Source organism: Physeter macrocephalus, chromosome 4 (assembly GCF_002837175.3).
Source record: "Physeter macrocephalus isolate SW-GA chromosome 4, ASM283717v5, whole genome shotgun sequence".
NCBI lineage: Eukaryota > Metazoa > Chordata > Mammalia > Artiodactyla > Physeteridae > Physeter > Physeter macrocephalus.
In genome coordinates this window covers 79617859-79640801 of record NC_041217.1, presented here as the reverse complement: position 1 = coordinate 79640801, position 22943 = coordinate 79617859, and the positions used below count along the sequence as shown (strand labels likewise).

Genomic DNA, 22943 nt, shown 5'->3' with positions numbered 1-22943 from the left:
CTTTAGGATTCTCTATTTATAGTATCATGTCATCTGTAAACAGTGACAGTTTTACTTCTTTTCTGATTTGGATTCCTTTTATTTCTTTTTTATCTCTGATTGCTGTGGCTAAAATTTTCAAAACTATGTTGAATAATGGTGGTGAGAGTGGGCAACATTGTCTTGTTCCAGATCTTAGAAGAAAGTGTATTCTGTTGGTTTTGGATGGAATGTCCTATAAATATCAATTAAGTCCATCTGGTCTAATGTCTCATATAAAGCTTGTGTTTCCTTATTTATTTTCATTTTGGATGATCTGTCCATTGGTGAAAGTGGGGTGTTAAAGTCCCCTACTATTATTGTGTTACTCTTGATTTCCCTTTTTATGGCTGTTAGCATTTGTCTTATGAATTAAGGTGTTCCTATGTTGGGTGCATAAATATTTACAATTGTTATATCTTCTCCTTGGATTGATCCCTTGATCATTATGTAGTGTCCTTCTTTGTCTCTTGTAATGGTCTTTATTTTAAAGTCTGTTTTGTCTGATATGAGAATTGCTACTCCAGCTTTCTTTGGATTTCCATTTGCATGGAATATCTTTTTCCAACCCCTCACTTTCAAATAGCCAAGACATGGAAACAACCTTAGAGTCCAAAGTGTCCACTGGAAGATGAATGGATAAAGAAAATGTGGCATATACATACACCATGGAATACTACTCAGCCATGAGAAAGAAGGAAATACTACCATTTGCAACAAAACAGATGGACCTTGAAGGCATTATGCTAAGTGAAATAAGCCAGACAGAGAGAAAAATACTACATGGTATATCATTTATATGCAGAATCTAAAAATTTTTTTTTTTTTTTTTTTGTGGTATGCGGGACTCCCCCTGTTGTGACCTCTCCCGTTGCGGAGCCTGTGCTCCGGACGTGCAGGCCCAGCGGCCATGGCCCACGGGCCCAGCCGCTCCGCGGCATGCGGGATCCTCCCAGACCGGGGCGCGAACCCGGTTCCCCTGCATTGGCAGGCGGAAGCGCAACCACTGCGCCACCAGGGAAGCCCTTGAAGAAATTTTTAATATGTATGTTCCTGTTACCATTTTCTTAATTGTTTGGGGTTTGTTATTGTAAGTCTTTTCCTTCTCTTGTGTTTTCTGCCTAGAGAAGTTCCTTTAGCGCCTGTTGTAAAGCTGGTTTGGTGGTGCTGAATTCTCTTAGCTTTTGCTTGTCTGTAAAGGTTTTAATTTCTCCATCGAATCTGAATGAGATCCTTGCTGGGTAGAGTAATCTTGGTTGTAGGTTTTTCCTTTTCATCAATTTAAATAAGTCCTGCCACTCCCTTCTGGCTTGCAGGGTTTTTGCTGAAAGATCAGCTGTTAACCTTATGGGGAGTCCCCTGTATGTTATTTGTTGCTTTTCCCTTGCTGCTTTTAATATTTTTTCTTTATATTTAATTTTTGATAGTTTGATTAACATGCGTCTTGACGTGTTTCTCCTTGGACTTATCCTGTATGGGACTGTCTGTGCTTCCTGGACTTCACTGACTATTTCCTTTCCTATATGAGGGAAGTTTTCAACTATAATCTCTTCAGATATTTTCTCAGTCCCTTTTTTTTTCTTCTCTTCTTCTTCTGGGACCCCTATAATTTGAATGTTGGTGCGTTTAATGTTGTCCCAGAGGTCTCTGAGACTGTCCTCCATTCTTTTCATTCTTTTTTCTTTATTCTGCTCTGTGGCAGTTATTTCCACTATTCTATCTTCTAGGTCACTTATTCGTTCTTCTGCCTCACTTATTCTGCTATTGATTCCTTCTAGAGAATATTTAATTTCATTTATTTTGTTGTTAATCATTGTTTGTTTGCTCTTTAGTTCTTCTAGGTCCTTGTAAACATTTCTTGGATTTTATCCATTCTATTTCCAAGATTTTGGATCATCTTTACTATCATTATTCTGAATTCTTTGTCAGGTAGACTACCTACTTCCTCTTCATTTGTTTGGTCTGGTGGGTTTTTACCTTTCTCCATCTGCTGCATGTTTCTGTGTCTTCTCATTTTGCTTAACTTACTGTGTTTGGGGTCTCCTTTTAGCAGGCTGCAGGTTCATAGTTCCCGTTGTTTTTGGTGTCTGCCCCCAGTGGGTAAGGTTGGTTCAGTGGGTTGTTTAGGCTTCCTGGTGGAGGGGACTGGTGCCTGTGTTCTGGTGGATTAGGCTGGATCTTGTCTTTCTGGTGGGCAGGACCGAGTCCTGTCGTGTGTTGTGGGGTGTATGTGAATTTAGTATGATTTTAGGCAGTCTCTCTGCTAATAGGTGGGGTTGTGTCCCTGTCTTGCTAGTTGTTTGGTATGGGGTGTCCAGCACTGGAGCTTGCTGGTCTTTGAGTGGAGCTGGGTCTTAGTGTTGAGATGGAGATCTCTGGGAGAGCTCTCGCCAATTGATATTATGTGGGGCCAGGAGGTCTTTGGTGGTCCAGTGTCCTGAACTTGGCTCTCCCACCTCAGAGGCTCAGGCCTGACACCCGGCCAGAGCACCAAGACCCTGTCAGCCATATGGAATTATCAAGATAGTGGTCACTGGCAAGTGAAACCACAAGAGGAGAGGCCCGTGCTGTGCCTGGTTCTGCTGAGCAATTTTCAGACATCAGCTCATTCTGGCAACAGGGCAACTGGGTCAGCGAGGCAGGATGGTGTCCGTGAGGTGGGCAGCACTCAGCAGGTGCGAGGCCTGAGGGGCCCTGTCAAAGCCCTCGGGGAAGGCTGACGGCGGCCAGGACTCTGGCCTCCTGTGGCTGTGGCCTCTTTAGCGTCTCCTTCCCAGCGTCAAGTTGCTCTCACTCCTGCTTTGGTGGCCGTGCCTTTACCCTGAGGTTCTTCATGAGGTAAGAGCTCCCTGAGGTGATGCGTGAAAAGCATGGGCCTCGCTGAAGCATGAGAAACGCGGGTGGGGCCATGGGGCCAATGACATTGACTTTTTTGAAGAGTCCAGGTCAGTTGTCTTATTAAATGTCTACATTCTGGTTTGTCTGATTGTTTCCTTTTGATTAAATTCAGGTTAAGGATTTTTGGTGAGAATTCTACACAGGTTCTGGGAACAATATTCATATTGCATTATATGAGAAAACATCTAATGCTAGGTTGTCTCACACATGGTAGAAGTTTGATCACTTGCTTAAGGTGGAAAATGTCATCTCCCTCCATTGTAAAGGCATATTCTCCTCCTCATAATTAGCAGGTAATACGTGAGGTGATACTCGGAAACCATGTAAATGTCCTGTTCTCCAACAACCTTTCATTACTCCCTTGATTTTTAAATTAGTCAGGTCTTCTTAATGCTTTTAGGTAAATTTTATGCATACAGGATGAAAACTAAATTTTATTTACATTTTAGTTTCCTCATATAACTCAGCCAAATCTATAATGTATAGGTCACACTGTGTTATGTCATTAGCTGTTACTGAGACAAAAAGTGGTCACACTGTGTTATGTCATTAGCTGTTACTGAGACAAAAAGTGGTATGAACTAGTTATGTTCTACATTAACAGGAATAAGAGCAACATGAACATATTACCTGGAGGAAGATTGGATGTATTTTGAACAGCTGTTTTGCTTGTATCCTCATCTTTCTTGGTAAAAGAAGGCAAGTTTTTGGAAAGGGTGTCCAGATAATTAAACTTAAAGGAAAAATCAAAGATTTATTTTAGATTTACACATGGCTGAAAGGCAAGTGTTACAAGCATGCTAAGTTGGTAAGCAGTGATAAAAGCATATTTTTTAAGGCCCTGAAAAGAAAGTTTGCAAACTACAAGTTGTTCAAGAAACTGATTAACTCAATTCTGGATTTTGTTAATTAGTCACAATTTCCCATAATTTCTTGTCAGGCAGCCTCTGGTTAATAATAACATCTGGAATTTTCATAGAAGCACAGGGAGTTCTGAACACATGAAAATACTCCCTTTGCTTGAGAGTTTCAAGGTTTCATAGGAGAGGAGAGCCATGCTCTCCTTCCATGGGCTTCCAAGAAATCACAATCTCTCAGTGTTGCCTCAGCAGTTGATGGGTGAGGACATTTTAATAGAATAAAAACTTCAAAATGGGATTTATCAGAGGATAATCATCAATAGGGAGAATTCAACCCAAAAACAGCTTAACATAGATGAGAGAACGTAATTAATAGTGACAATGCAAGGCAGGGAGGTAGAGCTGTAGGAATATACTGGCAAAGAATTTCCCTCTCACATGCTGGTGAGGACATGATTTGAAGAGTATGTGTTAGTCAATTGGGTTGATGCTTGAAGCAGGAAAGGAACAACATCAGGATAGGTAGGTTACATTAAGAGCATAGGCATTGTATCAACTTTTATGAAGACTCATTCAATTTTTGTTAATTACATTCAATTACCTGAAACTGATATAACTTGCTTAGTTCAGATTTGCAGTAGGGCGATATTGCTTTATTCCTAATTTCCTTTAGATAGTTTTGTGTTTTTTCAATTTCCTTCCTGGTGGATATTTCCATAACGATGCAAAAGAAGACACAGACATTAACAAAAAATGTTATTTGCTTTTGTTTCAGCTCTAAACCCCGCAGAAAATGGGGATCACTAACAAAACTGATAAGAATTAACTCAGGTATTTTTTTGTCAGCTTGTTTCAGTTCATTTTCTGCTTCTTCTAGAATCAGTCACATTTCTGACCTCGGAAATTAGACTTTCAGGTAAGATAGGACATAATGATACCAGCTGGTTGTCTGGTTTTACAGTTGATCTCAAAAGGCTATAAACCACATGGATGACCTTTTTGCATGTCTTTCCATTTCTCTGAGGTTTAATTTAATTGACAGCTAGATTCTACTGATTTCCAAAATTTCAGTAGCAGTGTGGGGAATGAATGGCTTATGAATAATGCAATTAATGATCACAAAGTAAAATAAAAACAATCATAATCTTGCTAGCTGACTTTCCATATTAGAAAATGTACTGGGGAGGCAACAGTCCAGCTAAAAACTACACTTCCCAGCCTTCCCTCTATATACGGATAGCCAGTAAGATGTAAACTGAAGTCACTGGGTAAGACTTCAGAAAGCTTTTAAAGAGGGCTAACTCAGCTGGAAGGTTTTCCCTTTGTCCTTGCTTCATCTCTTTTCCTACTTCCTAAAATATGAATGAAATGGCTGTAGCTGCAGCAGTCATTTTGCAACTATGAAGCAAACTTGAGGATGAAAATCATGTGCTAAGAATGATGGAACAGAAAAAAGGAAGGAATCTTAGTTCCTGATGATGATGTGGCACTGCCTGCCATGGACTGCCCACTTCTGACTTCTTTTACATTAGGAAAAATAAACTTCTTTCTTGTAAAACACTGATTTGGGGGTTGTCCGTTAAATGCAGCCAAACTTAACCCTATCTGAAATAATTTTCATTTTTAAGTGTTTATTGCATTCCAGGAAAACTTTGCAAAGTACTTTACAATTAATCTTACAATAACTCTATGAGTTACTATTATTATCCCCATTTTATTCATCAAAAATTCAAGGCAAAGAGAAGTAATTAGTAAGAGGTAAAGTCTGAATTAAAATCCAGGTTGCCTGCACCAAAGCCCGTGATCTTGAGAAGTGGCTTATGCAAGTCAGCTGTTAGTGAACTGACAGAGATCTTAGATACTCGGTGGTCTAATCATCCTCATTTTATAGATAAGCAAACTGAATTCCTGAAGTAAATTTTACTGAAGTAAAACAACCAGCTGGAATCATACAGTCTGCAAATAATCAAATTGGAGCTGATTCTAGGTCTGCTGGCTCTAAGACCAGTGCTCTTTCTCTTATACCAGATGGCCTCTATGGAAATACTGGCTGAATGAAAATTGTCTTATTTAAACAGCTTGAATTTCTCATTAAAATCTCTCTACTGCCTCACTGGATTCATTCATCAATCTATGGCAGTCTGGCTACTGCCTATTTCTCTCTTAAAATTGTTCTCACAAAAGAAATCAATAAACCTTCCAACCGATAAGCATAAATTCCTCTTTTCATTCTCCTTTCTGATTCTTCCATGGCACCTGACATTTGTTGACTACCTTCTATTTCCTTGAAACTTTCTCCTTCCTTAACCCTCCTCCCCTGTCCATTTTCCATGTTGCCAGCCCTTCTCTTTCTAGGACACATATCTAATTATGTGTTTCACTTTCTTCTTCAAAAACTTTTGTTGGCTTGCCATTCCTACCTATGGGTTAAAATTCGAAATTGTTAATGTTTCAAAAATTTTTTAAAATGTGAATGGATAACACATGCAAATGTACATAATTCAAAAAGTAGAAAAGAGTACATAATGAAAAGGAAGTCCATCTTGCACTATCCCCTAACCTCTCAGTCTCCTTCTCCACAGGCACTCAATGTCACCAGGTTCTTGGATATCCTTTCAGGGATATGCTATAGGACAGTATATACTTCTAGTTTGACCTTGTATAGAGGGGTGGCCCATGAGACCTAAGGACTTATCTCACCACTTCTCCAACACATTCCACAAGGTAGCCCAGACGTTTCTATTAAGAAGCATATTCATCCTGGGAGTCATTCTGGAGAGGAGTCATGCAAATGTGTACAGTGGCACCATATGTACTACTAGACACTCAATAAATATATCTGGCTTCCTTTCTTTAGGGCAAGAGGGCTGGGGTTGGAATCCTCAGCTAGGATTGAAAGGAAACCAGAGCACATAATGCTTAGAGCACACTCCTCGTCTGCATTATAAGAATCCTTGCATGTTTACAACTATGCTCTGCGTTAAGTTCTAGAATATTTATTAGTATATTAGAATTACCAAAGCACAGAGAATACCTGAGAGCTTCCTTGCTTATGAGAGAGAGAGGATCTACCTAATGGTCAAATGGACTTCCTCAAAAGATAATAACATCACTGCCCAAAAGACGAATGACTGCTGGGCAGAAATGTAGCAGAATTTAAAGAACATCAAGGAGCCTGGATGGTAGGACTTTGCAACCCACCCCATTCTAAAATTCTATGACTCCACCAAACTGGGTCTTTCACATGCCTATTTTATGTATAGTTCAGGGTAGAATTACCTCTTTTGAGCTAACTTTTCTTTCCAGTGCTTTGTTTTTGCTGTGTGCCTGTGTAAAAGGAAAGGAAAAAAAATATGATGAAAAAGGGCAATGTTCTCAGCTTACAGATAATAAAAGAAAACCCACCCTTGTATGATAAATTGTTAACAGTATGGAAGATGAAAGGCTAATTCCTTGATGTAGTCACCCACTGTATGACACCCACACCTCTCCATTTCCTCATCATTTCCTTAATACTGATTGGAACACATTATTGGATCAGCTTACCTCCATTTCTTTTCAGAGAAATCTGTCTCAAAGGTTTCTGGTGGACACTCTGTAGTATTAGCCAAAGACTGCTTGAATAAATCAGTTAGGTGGGCTGCAACTTTAAAAACAGATGCATTTAACTTTTATCCTTACTTCTTGACAGCCCAACACACAATCAGTACCCAATTACTCATTTGAGATGTTTTCTAAGAGCTTATATTCAGTCTATCAAGTGTTTACTAGAATTTCCATGACCAAACTATAATATAACAGGAAACCAGGTATCTCTATGAAATACCCTTTTAGAGATCACATATCTTATAGTCAAAATGTAAAATGTAAGTGACACCTCATTTGTCCCACATCACTGGGGGCGTCAGTGTTCTACCTAACTGAACTTCTTCACATCTGAAGCACCAAAGCTCAAAAAAATTAAACACTTCATTGAAATTGTTTTTCTAAAACAATATCTAAAGATCTAAACCTAAGAATATGAATATAATACAACAGTTATTTGATAATTTGGGCAGTGGTTCTCAGAGGTTATTCCAGAGAACACGGTCTTGGCGGGATGTTAACAGGAGGTTAAAAAAGAAAGAAGGTTCCATGTTCCATGGTTATATGAGTTTGGGAAACACTGATTTTTACAAGGTTAAATATGTTTCATTACTGTAGAGCTTTTCTGGACCCTTAATTAGTTCATGTACCTTGTGGCTGTCTAAGAAAATAAGGCAATATGAAGCATTCTGCAAACTTATGTTAGCATAGAACTCACTTTTTTTTTTCTGGAGCTGTCTCGTAGACTAGTGTTTTAGCAAGTACTTTGGGGAGCATTGACTTAGGATCACCACTATTAATGTGCCGGGGCAACTGTAAACATGCAAGACTCTGTTTGATTCCTGCATCTGTTTGTCTGCTTGAAAAATATGTTTGATTTCTCCTTCACCATTGGGCAGCCTGTGCATTTACCTTACAGTGATTGTTCCCTCACACCAGAGGTTAAAAATTCAAATGCTACAGTGTAGGGTCACCAGATAAAGTATAGGGCATCTAGTTAAATTTGAATTTCAGAGAAACAACAAAAAATCTTTAGTACAAGTATGCTCCATGTTATTTTGGGACATCCTTATAACAAAAAAATTTGTTGTTTGTCTGAAATTCAAATTTAACTTGGCCCTCTGTATTTTTATTTGCTAAATCTGGCAACCCTAACATAAGAGGCCACCCAGGTAAAAGAGTGACAACAGAGTGGAAGGACAGGAGACACTGGTGGCTGTGATGGATTCTTTTGTTCATGGCAGTTCTAAAGGGGCAGCTGCTAATCATCTTCAGCTACATGTCACTGTGTAGTAACGGGACATTTCAAGATAAGGAAAATTCAGATACAGAAACAACAAAAGCAACTGTGCAAGACAACACTGTGAGGGACACACAAAACACATCTGTGGGCTGAATGGAGCCCGTGGCTGCCAGTTTCTGACTTTTGTCATATGACCAAAATAGAAAAGAAAACCCCAAACCACAAAAATTCTCCACTGCTTGTCTTCTGTGAACTATGAAACCATATAACCAAGTTTGTTGGGGCTGTATATATCCCCAAATAAATAAGCTTTCCAAGAGTAGACTGCTTGGGCCACATATAGTGCAAAACAGTGCAAGGTTTTGGTGATACCTGTGTAGTTGCTCCAAAGTTCTGTGTGTGTGTGTGTGTGTGTGTGTGTGTGTGTGTATTGGGAGTAGAGTGTTGGTTGGTTGACTGTTTCCTTCCTGTATATTCTAAATGTTTGCTATGTTCTAAATTCAAGTGGAGGCTAACTTAAAAGCCAAATGTCAACTTTTTTCATTCAACATGAGATAGTTAAATATAAATTAGAGGCAATCATGCTTTGAAGGCTCTCACAATTTAGGCAGGAAAAAAATATATAAATAAATCATTACAATACAACATGGCCAATATGACAACAAATATGTACATGGTACTTTGCTATCAGATGAGAGAATAACTAAGAAGTATATTTAAGATTGTTCCTTTGCAATCTGTAACCATTTTGCAGAAAAATATTAAATGTAATTACCTTCAGTAACACAACTTTTTGTAGTTTTCTCCATTTTAGGGAAAGACTGAAATGAAGATAGAATTCCTTAATGATGATGATTATATTACATACAAAATTTACTTTGTTTAGAAGGATTCCTTATGTGATCAAATTGATCTTTTATGGAACTTACTATAAAATGAATTAGTTTTTTAATGCCAATACAAAAAGTAACTTGATTTTTTTTAGTCATTTCTTTCACTTAGCAAATTTCTAAAAATGGAAATCATTTTAAGTGTAGAAATTGATTTTTCTTCCTTCTTCCTATTTCACTCATTAATTCATAAGACATTTCAATGAATGTCAGTTTCTCTGAAGACAATAAAAACTTTTATTTAAGAGCCTTCAGAATTATTTATGATTTAAGGAAGAGCCCAAAAAGCTTTTGTAAAATTCGACATATATAAGGGATCAGGGTTCCACAGAAATAAGAAATTATAAGGAGGGAGAAAATGCTTCATAGAAGTGGCAGAAACAGCTATTATTTATAATATTTTATCTCAAAGCATTTAATATTGAACAATAGTAAAACCACTAGAGTAAAAAACATTTCTTTCTCACCATAATTAGCTTGAGGAGATCTGCAGCATTGGCTCTCTCCTCCTCAGTTCTGGAATCTTTAACTGTCATTTCCTGTAGCTCATCTTCTTTCTTTAGAATATAGTTTATATAATCCTAAATCAGTAGAATAAAAGAAATCAATAAAACACAGAAATATGGTAGAGAGAGACACAGAATAGTCAACATCAGTTTGAAATATTACAAAAAGGTTAAGAATATGTAAGTTCACAAGGCTCAACAACCAGTTACTGGTCAAGCAATCTGGAAAGGCTTTTCCTTAATACGTTAATAAGCAAAGACCTGAAAAGTCCAAAAGCAAAGCTTTAAGAACCACAGGACATTAGAATTGTCTGAGGACCTCAGAGAGGCCCAGCTTCTCATTCAGTGCTTCAGTGTCCTCATCAATAAAATGGACAGAGTTGGGTTAGATGATTTCTAGAGTCCTTTCCAGGTACAGCCTTTATGATGAGATCTATGAATGTAAGTTACTCAGTTCATGCCTTTGCTTCCAAGAGAAATATACTTTACCTTTTGCATAAATATTTGATTTGTTTTCACAAATAACGGTCCTCTGCTGTATGCCAGGTATTGGGTATATAACCATAAACAAAACACATGATACCTGTTCTGAGAGAGCTGACACACTTGACAGTGAGATGTTATAGATATGCTTATACAGTTTACTACACATGTACAAATTCTTAGACTATTTCCCAAAACCAACAGTCCTTTTCTTCCTCAGACAAGTATCAGGTTAATATGCAGTTCTACCTTTTTCCAGAGGTTACTAGATCAGTTTTCCATATACTAAGAGAGGAGGACGACGATATTGCAATCACATATAAAAGTTACTTATCTTCTCAATGTCTTTGGGGCCTCAATACTTCCTATACCTTATGGGAACCATTCAGCATTTTCTGCCGTTCAACCTCCTACCCTCTAGAAGATTGACATTTATGTGTTGCATTAGATAAATATTGGCAGAATTACATAATTTCAGGTTCCTCAGGAAACCAAGAAGAATGATTGCTCTGTTCCTGGTTCTTTTGGGTCAGGTTACCAGAATTCCATTACCTTCAGGGAAATCTGCAGTTTCAATTTCACCTCATTCTTTATGACCTCGTGCTGGATGAACTGGCGTATCTGTAGCACACTGGGGCTCTTCCGTATAGGGGCTGGGGTGCTCACTAACTGTTTGGACCCAACGTTGAAGCCTTTCCAAATCTGAGTGCCAAATGGAGGTCCTGGAGTTTTTTTCTATTAACATAACAAAGCAAAACAACCACCAAACAAATGAGAATATATTACCGTTAGAATTTTTTTTTCCACCGAGTACTTATTATGTAGACACTGTATGCTAGGAACCACTTGTTAGGGAATACCACAGTGAAAAAATGGATCCCTGCTCTCAAAAAGGTTTGCAAATATAAGGGAAATTGGGAATAGAACTGGGCAAGTTTTCCTCTTTAAATATGTTACCAAGAATAAGGATATTTAAAAATCCTGTTGCCTGATGTTCCACTGGATAGCATTTAGGGGAATGCTAAGCCATGCTGTTGCCATGGTGATGCAGCAGCAGCCTCGGTTATGCCAAATGCATGCAACTATTCCTTAAAATCCACAGGGAGCCTAAGACACTTGGAATGAACAATCTTTAACTTTTTGGTTCCATGTTCATTTTGACCTGGAGAGATCCTTTGAGAGAGAAATCTCTCTCAAAGATCTGGGAGGTCTTTGAGCTCATTCTAGATTAAGCATGCCACTAGAATCTTCTCAGGATCTCTTGGGCAGAAACATGTGCCTTGAATAGATTCACATCTCTATGTTCTCCTTGTAATTGATTTTCAGGAGTGGTGTGCTTTGATGTGTTTCATGTTAAATTGCTCTTCAATTTAATTCCTTTTTATAGCTGAGTAATATTCCATTGTATATATGTGCCACATCTCTTTATCCATTCATCTGTTGATGGACATTTAGGTTGCTTCCATGTCCTGGCTATTGAAAATAGTGCTGCGATGAACATTGTGGTACATGTATCTTTTTGAATTATGGTTTTCTCAGGGTATGTGCCCAGTAGTGGGATTGCTGGGTCATATGGTAGTTCTTTTTTTAGTTTTTTAAAGAACCTCCATACTGCTCTCCATAGTGGTTATATCAATTTACATTCCCACCAACAGGGCAGGAGGGCTGGGTTCCCTTTTCTCCACTCACTTTCCAGCATTTATGAAAAAAATAAAATAAAATAAAATAAACTGTTATTCAGTGCCAAATGCCTGGTCAGTGATAGCTACTCAGAGGCTTGCCTGGGTGGCCACTCCACTGGGCATAGAAGGTCATAGCTATAGGAGCTGTGAAGGAAGAGAATGAACTTCCTTCATTAATCTCAGGTGTGGTATATTATTTCTCACAGTGCAGTATTTTCAACTTGGAGATAGTTTTAGTAAACCATTTGGTGTGGTCTTTTTATTTTTCAGATAAGGAGTTAGACATGCAGTGTGACTTTTCCCAAATCCCACATTAATAACTGATAGAGCCAGGACTAGAATTCATAACATCTTCATTCACCATGTTGATTATAGGCACCAAACTGAAATATAGGGTCCTGTGGGCAAGAACAGGTCACTACCCACACCCTGCCAGGAGCCTGTGCAACACACCAGGGCCAACTAACCCGGGAGAATGCACAGCATGCCTCAGGCTGTTGCAATGTCACACCAGCCTCTGCTGCCGCAAGCACTCTGGGCATCTCAATTGTGACTACCATACCCCTCGCTCTCCCCTGCCTGAGTGAGTAAGAGAGCCCTAATCAGCCGCTGCTTTAACTGCCTACTCTCTGGCCAGGGAACAAATGCCTGAGGGCAGCCTACATGCAGAGGTGGGGCCAAAATCAAAGCTGAACCCCAGGAGCTGTGCGAACAAAGAAGAGAAAGGGAAAGCTCTCTGTGCAGCCTCAGGAGCAGCAGATTAAATCCCTGCAATCGACTTGGTAAACCCTGCAAGTGTGGAATACCTGAATAGACAACGAGTGCTTCCAAAACTGAGGTGGTGGACTTTGGGGGAAACTGTGGACTTGGGTTTGCTTTCTGCATTTGATTTGTTTTTGTTTTTATGTTTATCTTAGCTTAGTTTTTAGTGTTTGTTTTCATTTGTGGGTTTGTTTATTGGTTTAGTGGATCTCTTACTTTTTTGTTTCTCTTTTTGTGAGTGTGTGTGTGTTTCTTTGTGTGACTCTGTCTGTTTAGTTTTGCTTTTACCATTTGTCTTGGGGTTCTGTCTGTTCATATTTATTTTTCTTTTTGCAAGTGTGTGTTTCTTTGTGTGATTTTGTCTGTTTAGTTTTGCTGTTACCATTTCTTTTGGCATTCTGTTTGCTCTTGTTTCTTTTTTTTCTCTTCCTTTTCTTCCATGCCGTGCAGCTGTCAGGGTCTTGGTGCTCCAGCTGGGTGTTGGGCCTGAGCCTCTGAGGTGGGAGAGCCGAGCCCAGAATGTTGGACCACCAGAGACCTCCCGGTCTCATGTAATATTAATTGGTGAGAGCTCTCCCAAAGATATCCATCTCAACACCAAGAATCAGCTGCACCCAACAGCCAGCAAGCTCAAGTGCTGAACGCCCCATGCCAAACAACTAGCGAGACAGGAACACAACCCCATCCATTAGCAGAGAGCCTACTTAAAGTCATACTAAGTTCACAGACACTCCAAAATATACCACCAGATGCAGCGCTGTCCACCAGAGGGGCAAGCTCCAGCCCCAACCACCAGAACACAGGCAACGGTCCCCTGAACCAGGAAGCCTACATAACCCACTGAAACAACCTCACCCACTAGGGGCAGACACCAGAAATAAAGGAACTAGGAACCTGCAGCTGGAGAAAAGGAGACCCCAAACACAGTAAGTTAAACAAAATGAGAAGACAGAGAAGTATGCAGCAGAAAAGGAGCAAGGTCAAAACCCACCAGACCAAACAAATGAAGAGGAAATAGGCAGTGTACCTGAAAAAGAATGCAGAGTAATGATAGTAAAGATGATCGAAAATCTTGGAAATAGAATGGATAAAATACAATAAATGTTTAACAGGGACCTAGAAGAACTAAAGAGCAAAGAAACTGAGAACAACACAATAAATGAAATTAAAAATACACTAGAAGGAATCAATAGCAGAATAAGTGAGGCAGAAGAACGAATAAGTGACCTGGAAGATAGAATAGTGGAAATAACTGTCACCTAGCAGAATAAAGAAAAAAGGAAGGATTTGAGGACAGTCTCAGAGACCTCTGGGACAACATTAAATGCACCAACATTCGAATTATAGGGGTCCCAGAGGAAGAAGAGAAAAAGAAAAGGACTGAGAAAATATTTGAAGAGATTATAGTTGAAAACTTCCCTAATATGGGAAAGGAAACAGTCAATCAAGTGCAGGAAGCGCAGAGACTCCCATACTGGACAAATCCAAGGATAAACATGCCAAGACACATATAATCAAACTATCAAAAATTAAATATAAAGAAAAAATATTAAAAGCAGCAATGGAAAAGCAACAAATAACATAGAAGGGAAGTCCCATAAGGTTAACAGCTGATCTTTTAGCAAAAACTCTGCAAGCCAGAAGGGAGTGGCAGGACATATTTAAAGCGATGAAAGGGAAAAACTTGTAACCAAGATTACTCTCCCCAGCAAGGGTCTCATTCAGATTCGATGGAGAAATTAAAACCTTTACAGACAAAAGCTAAGAGAATTCAGCACCACCAAACCAGCTTTACAACAAATGCTAAAGGAACTTCTCTAGGCAGGAAAAACAAGAGAAGGAAAAGACCTTCAAAAACAAACCCTAAACAATTAAGAAAATGGTAATAGGAACATACATATCCATAATTACCTTAAATGCAAATGGCTTAAATGCTCTAACCAAAAGACACAGACTGGCTGAATGGATACAAAAACAAGACCCGTGTATATGCTGCCTATAAGAGACCCCTTCAGACATGAGGAAACATACAGATTGAAAGGGAGGGGATGGAAAAAGATATTCCATGCAAATGGAAATCAAAAGAAAGGTGGAGTAGCAATTCTCATATCAGACAAAACAGACTTTAAAATAAAGACTGTTACAAGAGACAAAGGACACTACATAATGATCAAGGGATCAATCCAAGAAGATATGACAAATGTAAAAATTTATGCACCCAACATAGGTGCACCTCAATACATAAGGCAAATGCTAACAGCCATAACAGGGGAAATCGACAGTGACACAATCATAATAGGGGACTTTAACACCCCACTTTCACCAATGGACAGATCATCCAAAATGAAAATAAATAAGGAAACACAAGCTTTATATGAGACATTAGACCAGATGGACTTAATTGATATTTATAGGACATTCCATCCAAAACCAACAGAATACACTTTCTTCTCAAGTGCACATGGACCATTCTCCAGGATAGATCTTATCTTGGGTCACAAATCAAGCCCCAGTAAATTTAAGAAAATTGAAATCGTATCAAGTATCTTTTCTGACCACAGCGCTACGAGACTAGATATCAATTACAGGAAAAAAAACTGTAAAGAGTACAAACACATGGTGGCTAAACAATACATTACTAAACAACCAAGAGATCACTGAAAAAATCAAAGAGGATATCAAACAATGCCTAGAAACAAATGACAATGAAAACACGATGACCCAAAACCTATGGGATACAGCAAAACCTTTTCTAAGAGGGAAGTTTACAGCAATACAATCCTACCTCAAGAAACAAGAAAAATCTCAAATAAACAACGTAACATTATACTTAAATCAATTAGAGAAAGAAGAACAGTAAACCCCAAAGTTAGCAGAAGGAAAGAAATCATAAAGATCAGATCAGAAATAAATGAAAAAGAAATGAAGGAAACAATAGCAAAGATCAATAAATCTAAAAGCTGGTTCTTTGAGAAGATAAACAAAATGGATAAACCATTAGCCAGATTCATCAAGCAAAAAAGGGAGAAGACTCAAATCAACAGAATTAGAAATGTAAAAGAAGTAACAATTGACACTACAGAAATACAAAGTACCATGAGAGACTGCTACAAGCAACTCTATGACAATAAAATGGACAATCTGGAAGAAATGGACAAATGCTGAGAAAAGTACAACCTTCCAAGACTGATCCAGGAAGAAATAGAAAATATGAACAGACCAATCACAGCACTGAAATTGAAACTGTGATTAAAAATCTTCCAACAAACAAAAGCCCAAGACCAGATAGCTTCATAGGTGAATTTTATCAAACATTTAGAGAAGAGCTAACACCTATCCTTCTCAAACTCTTCCAAAATATAGCAGAGGGAGGAACACTCCCAAACTCATTCTACTAGGCCACCATCACCCTGATACCAAAACCAGACAAAGATGTCACAAAAAAAGAAAACTATGGGCCAATATCACTGATGAACATAGATGCAAAAATCCTCAACAAAATACTAAGCAACAGAATCCAGCAGTACATTAAAAGGATCATACACGATGATCAAGTGGGGTTTATCCCAGGAATGCAAGGATTCCTCAATATATGTAAATCAATCAATGTGATACAGCAAGCATATTAACAAATTGTAGGATAAAAACCACCTGATAGTCTCAATAGATGCAGAAAAGGCTTTCGACAAAATTCAATACTCATTTATGATAAAAATCCTCCAGAAAGTGGGCATAGTGGGAACTTACCTAAACATAATAAAGGCCATATATGACAAACCCACAGCCAACATCATTCTCAATGGTGAAAAACTGAAACCATTTCCTCTAATATCAGGAACAAGACATTGGTGCCCACTTTTATCACTGTTATTCAACATAGTTTTGGAAGTTTTAGCCACAGCAAGCAGAGAGGAAAAAGAAATAAAAGGAATCCAAATCGGAAAGAAGTAAAATTGTCACTATTTGCAGATGACATGATACTATACATAGAGAATTCTAAAGATGGTAACAGAAAACTACTAGTGTTAATCAATGAATTTGGTAAAGTAGCAGGATAAAAATTAATGCACAGAAATCTCTTGCATTCCTATACACTAGCAACAAAAAATCTTAAAGAGAAATTATGGAAACACTCCCATTTACCATTGCGACAAAATGGATAAAATACGTAGGAATAAACCTACCTAAGGAGACAAAAGACCTGTATGCAGAAAACTATAAGACACTGATGAAACAAAGTAAAGATGATACAAACGGATGGGGAGATATACTATGTTCTTGGATTGGAAGAATCAACATTGTGAAAATGACTATACTACCCAAAGCAATTTACAGATTCAAAGCAATCCCTATCAAACTACCAATGGTATTTTTCACAGAACTAGAACAAAAAATTTTTACAATTTGTATGGAAACACAAAAGACTCTGAATAGCCAAAGCAATCTTGAGAAAGAAAAACAGAGCAGGAGAAATCAGGCTTCCTGACTTCAGACTATACTACAAACTACAGTAACCAAGACTATATAGTACTGGCACAAAAACAGAAATATAGATCAATGGAACAGGATAGAAAGCCTAGGGATAAACCCATGCACATATGCTCAACTAGTCTATGAAAGAGGAGGCAAGAATATACAGTGGAGTAAAGACATCCTCTTTAATAAGTGGTGCTGGGAAAACTGGACAGCTACATGTAAAAGAATGAAATTAGAAAACTCCTTAACACCATACACAAAAATGAACTCAAAATGGATTAAAGACCTAAATGTAAGGCCAGACACTATAAAACTCTTAGAGGAAAACATAGGCAGAACGCTTTATGACATAAATCACAGCAAGATCCTTTTTGATCCACCTCCTAGAGTAATGGAAATAAAAACAAAAATAAACAAATGGGGCCTAATGAACTTAAAAACTTTTGCATAGCAAAGGAAACCATAAAAAAGATGAAAAGACAACCCTCAGAATGGGAGAAAATATTTGCAAACGAAGCAACTGAAAAAGGATTAATCTTCAAAATATACAAGCATCTCATGCAGCTCAATATGAAATAAACTAACAACCTTGTCCAAAAGTGGGCGGAAGACCTAAATAGACATTTCTCCAAAGAAGATATACAGATTGCCAAAAAACATATGAAAGGATGCTCAACATCACTAATCATTAGAGAAATGCAAATCAAAACCACAATTAGGTATCACCTCACACTGGTCAGAATGGCCATTATCAAAATATCTACAAAGAATAAATGCTGGAGAGGGCGTGGAGGAAAGAGAACCCTCTTGCACTGTTGGTGGGAATGTAAATTGATACAGCTACTATGGAGAACAGCATATAGGTTCCTTTAGAAACTAAAAATAGAACTCCCATACGACCCAGCAATCTCACTACAGGGCATATACCCTGAGAAAATCATAATTCAAAAAGAGTCATGTGCCACAGTGTTCATTGCAGCTCTATTTACAATAGCCAGGACTTGGAAGCAACCTAAGTGTCCACTGACAGATGAATGGATAAAGAAGATGTGGCATATATATACAGTGGACTATTATTCAGTCATAAAAAGATATGAAATTGAGTTATTTGTAGCAAGATGGGTGGACCTAGAGTCTGTCATACAGAGTGAAGTAAGTCAGAAAGAGAAAAACAAATACCGTATGCTAACACATATATATGGAATCTAAGAAAAAAAGTGTCCACTGACAGATGAATGGATAAAGAAGATGTGGCATATATATACAGTGGACTATTATTCAGTCATAAAAAGAAATGAAATTGAGTTATTTGTAGCAAGATGGATGGACCTAGAGTCTGTCATACAGAGTGAAGTAAGTCAGAAAGAGAAAAACAAATACCGTATGCTAACACATATATATGGAATCTAAAAAAAGAAAAATGGTTCTGATGAACCTAGTGGCAGGACAGGAATAAAGACGCAGACCTAGAGAATGGACTTGAGGACACAGGTCGGGGTGGGGGGAGGGTAAGCTGGGACGAAGTAAGAGTAGCATTGACATATATACACTACCAAATGTAAAATAGATAGCTAGTGGGAAGCAGCTGCATAGCACAGGGAGATCAGTTGCTTTGTGACCACCTAGAGGGGTGGGATAGGGAGGGTGGGAGGGAGGCTCAAGAGGGAGGGGATATGGGGATATATGTATAGCTGATTCACTTTGTTATAAAGCAGAAACTAACACAATATTGTAAAACAATTATACTCCAATAAATATGTAAAAAAAATGAAATGGCAAATCTGACAAGATGCAGGACTTTATGATTCTTGCTCAAGATATTTTCTTTCACTCTTTAAAAAACCTTAGGTGGGGCTTTCTCTAAGCTGCCACAATTACAATGCTTACTTTTTAAAATTGCAGTTGCATGTCCCTGTATTTAATATTTCACATTATTTTTACACACTCAGTTTGTGCATTAATAAATTAATACTAAAGGGAAAGTGAAAGACCTAAGATTGTGTGTTAAAACTAACAAATAAATATTGGGAGAGGGAAGGTTCCTGTATTTCAAAATATCAGTAATGGGTTACTCAAACTGAATATTTTCATATTATAGGAAGATGTTCAAGCCTGCAATGCAGGCTAAAAGAAATAAAACTGAGATAAACTAGTCAGGTATATTTCTCTAAAATCTACAAATGTAAAACTCCTTGAGCCCATTAACAATTTACAATATAAGGAAAATATGTGAATATACAGGAGAAGAGCTGAACTCTGGTCCATAGATAGATGGATATGCAAATATAGTTACTTTATAGCAGAAAAATTTATACCTCAACCGAGGGAAATGTCTCCCACGTCCTTGACTGGAGATTAGGAGGAACAATTGTATCTAATTCTTTCTTCATTAGCCATGGTGAAGCTTCATGGGAAGGGCGAAGGACAGTGATGCTCAGGGCACCTGGTTCAAAAAGAGTTATCAGAGGATCACTTCTCTTTCAGAAATATTCTGAGAAATTCAGTAGGTATTCACCAAATCGAACAAACACTTTTGAGAAGCCAGACACAATGACTATGCTTAAGGACCTTACAGTCTAACAAGAAAGGAGAGTCTCAGTCATGGTAACACCTAAAAAAGCTGGATTTAGATCACCTGAAAGTATTAACGGACACTTCACTGTCCTTCAGAAACCACATTCAAGTCCTGTCAGTTCTACCACTAAACATTTCTTGAGTTCATCTATCTCTTCCCTCTCCAGTGACGCTACCTTAGACTATTCCCCTCAGAGCCATCCTTGCTTTGGACTACAATGACAACTAACTTTTCTGCCCACATCTACTCTGAATGAACCTCCCTCTGCAGTCAGGGTGACTGATTATGCTAGTCCATGATGTAAAATCTTCTTTGATTTCCCATTGCTTATGGGATAAAACAGAGGTCTTAACGTTTTCTCACCCCTGACTCAACTTGCGCTATTTTCCCTTCTGTACTTTGGCTACTTTAGCCTTTTTTCCCCTGTTCTCCAAAGCTTTAAGTTTCCTGCTTTGTATTCTGTCTTCCAAGAAAGCTCCTCCTCCTATTTTAATTAATGCCTACTTATCCAGTAGCTCTTGGCTCCAGTGTTTTCAGGGAAGCCTTCTAGACTGTCAGGTTCCTCTGTTAGATGTTCTCATAGAATGATATTCCTTTACTTCATAGATCTTACCCCAATTTATAATGATACAGTTATTTGTGTGACTATACATTTAATGCCTATCTCTCTCATTAAAGTCTAAGCTCTGTGAAAGCAGGGTCCATTGCTGTCTTAGCTCACCATTGTATTCCTAACACCCAGCCAGTGTTTGGCACATGGTGGTTTTTCATGTAGATGCTAGTTAAACAACTAACAAAGCATTTGAGATGAATTCCTATTCTCTTACAGTTCCACACACAGACTGCACAACCAGTCAGAGCTCCCCACTCCCCATATTCACACAGAAAGGGCAAATTTATAACATCATGCAATGTACATTGATACATTCAAAGATACAATTGTACATAGATGCAGGCATATTCATAAATGAGCACAAAATATATTCCACCAACCAGAGAAAAGATAAAAAGGAAACACACACATAAACCTAGATATAGCAAATTTCTTTGGTACACAGATAACAATGACAGTTTTTTTTCCTGTGTTTAAATACACGTTACATATACAGTGGCTCTTACTTAGTGCAATATAGGTCTCTAACCTTTAATCACACACTAATTTCTTTCAAATTGATGAAAACATGTAAATGCCCAATGAATATAATATGTAACTTATCCTATATTTCAGGTTGATTTTCTAACTGACACGTGAAATGTACTTTCTCCTGTTGTACTAAATTCACCAAGGCAACACATTCAAAATGATAAAAAATGAACTTATGAAAGATAACTCACTTTTGTTTTTCCCTACCAAGATGAAACAAACACATAAATAGGAACCTAGGTACATAGCTAAACATACCTAACAGATATAAACACAGATACAAAACTGCTTATAGGTAGGAGGGGGACCATACACAATTTATATAGGTTGATGCTTAGATAAAGCATGGTACAAACATAAATCACTGTATAAATAGGTTGACATGGCCAGGTGAAAAGTAGAGTTGAAAAGCGAGCAAAGGGAAAAAAGTAGAGACGACATGGGGGTAGATTGGATAAGGAGGATGAAAGCTGGTAAAGGGACACAGCAAGTTCCAGTCTGGATTCTCTACCTGGCTGTTCCTGTACTGGCTCTTGAAGAACTACGGTAGTTGATTCTCCGTATGCCAAGGAGAGGTATTCTTCTATGTCACTGTCCCGAAGAAGTTCCACTCCTGATCCATCAGCATAGATAACAAAAAACCTATTTGAAGAAATAAAAATCTAATCCCTTGACATATTCAGCTAAAATGCTCCTTGAACTTGGAATTGAAAATAAAAGTCATGATGTTATTTTTATCATATTACCTGGGGACATGTTCACCATAGATTTGCAGATGATTCTTATGAAGGTGAGTGGATGATAACGTGTCATAGCCTTCAGCTTTTACATTTAAATCATCTTCCAAATTGTTTTCAGGTAGGATAGTTGATGCACTACCATCAGCCATGACCTAAGGGACATAGTATATAAGCAACTAAAAGAAAAGAAAAATGCCATAAACTTACATTTCTTTTGGTCCCATTTGAGAAAGCAGGTGATCTTTTGGATACTCAGAAAATCAGGGATATTTCTTTATAAGGAATTGTGCACTAAGTATAGATTGCATTAATAAAAGTGAAAACCTAGTAGCACATCTCCACTTACAAACCACACCTAGACTGTGAAAACAAACAGGAAGACAAAGCTGAATACATTCAGAGGAAGGTGACTAGGATGGCAGGGGCTCACTTATCTTCTGAGGATAAGTTCAGGGAACTTGGAATTTAAACATGGAGGGAAGGCTATTTATGTGACGGTTGTCTTGAAATATTAAGAGTGACAGTATGGATTCTAAGCACAGAATTAGGACTCATGGATATATAGGGAGACAGATTGAGTTTCACTATGAGAAGAACTGTTCTAGCCATTACTACAGCCTAGATATGGTGTGGTCAGGCTGAAAGGCCACTGAAGGGAATGCCCAAGAAGAGCATCAATGTCTAGAATAATGTTTGGCTTGCATGTTTCAACTCAGAGGGTTTGGGCTTTAGGTTTCAATTTCAATTTATTGCACATTGAAATCTCTTAGTAGCCTGAACTCATGCTGTGAAGTTTCACTGAATTAGCACAGAAAAACTAAGTTGGATCAGGGCTTGTCTGCATCCCAAACAAAGTTGGGGACTCTGTGGTATGGTTCCAAATCTAAAAAGTAACTTCACCACCCTCCAGACAACACATGAAATTCCACTGCTGGGTGAGGAGTGAAAAAAAAGATGTTTATCTTTTTGTCAAGGGCCAGATAGTAAATAGTTTAGGGTTTGTTGGCTGTAGAGTTTCTGTTGCAACTACTCAACTCTGCCATTATATGCAAAAGCAGCCAGAGATAATATGTAAACAAAT

At 38.1% G+C, this 22943-nt stretch overlaps 1 protein-coding gene across 1 annotated transcript in view; it reads right to left on the bottom strand.

Annotated features, from left to right (window-relative positions):
- Window positions 1-22943, bottom strand: part of SPAG17 (sperm associated antigen 17) — a 268877-nt gene that overhangs the window by 57390 nt on the left and 188544 nt on the right. The window contains exons 33-42 of the mRNA XM_028488958.2: window positions 21869-22014; window positions 21634-21764; window positions 19719-19846; window positions 11036-11218; window positions 9962-10075; window positions 9380-9425; window positions 7323-7422; window positions 7056-7103; window positions 4378-4477; window positions 3547-3649 (exon numbers count right to left, since the gene is read on the bottom strand). Coding sequence (XP_028344759.1) covers window positions 3547-3649; window positions 4378-4477; window positions 7056-7103; window positions 7323-7422; window positions 9380-9425; window positions 9962-10075; window positions 11036-11218; window positions 19719-19846; window positions 21634-21764; window positions 21869-22014 — 1099 coding nt within the window. The remainder of the gene's footprint in view (window positions 1-3546; window positions 3650-4377; window positions 4478-7055; window positions 7104-7322; window positions 7423-9379; window positions 9426-9961; window positions 10076-11035; window positions 11219-19718; window positions 19847-21633; window positions 21765-21868; window positions 22015-22943) is intronic.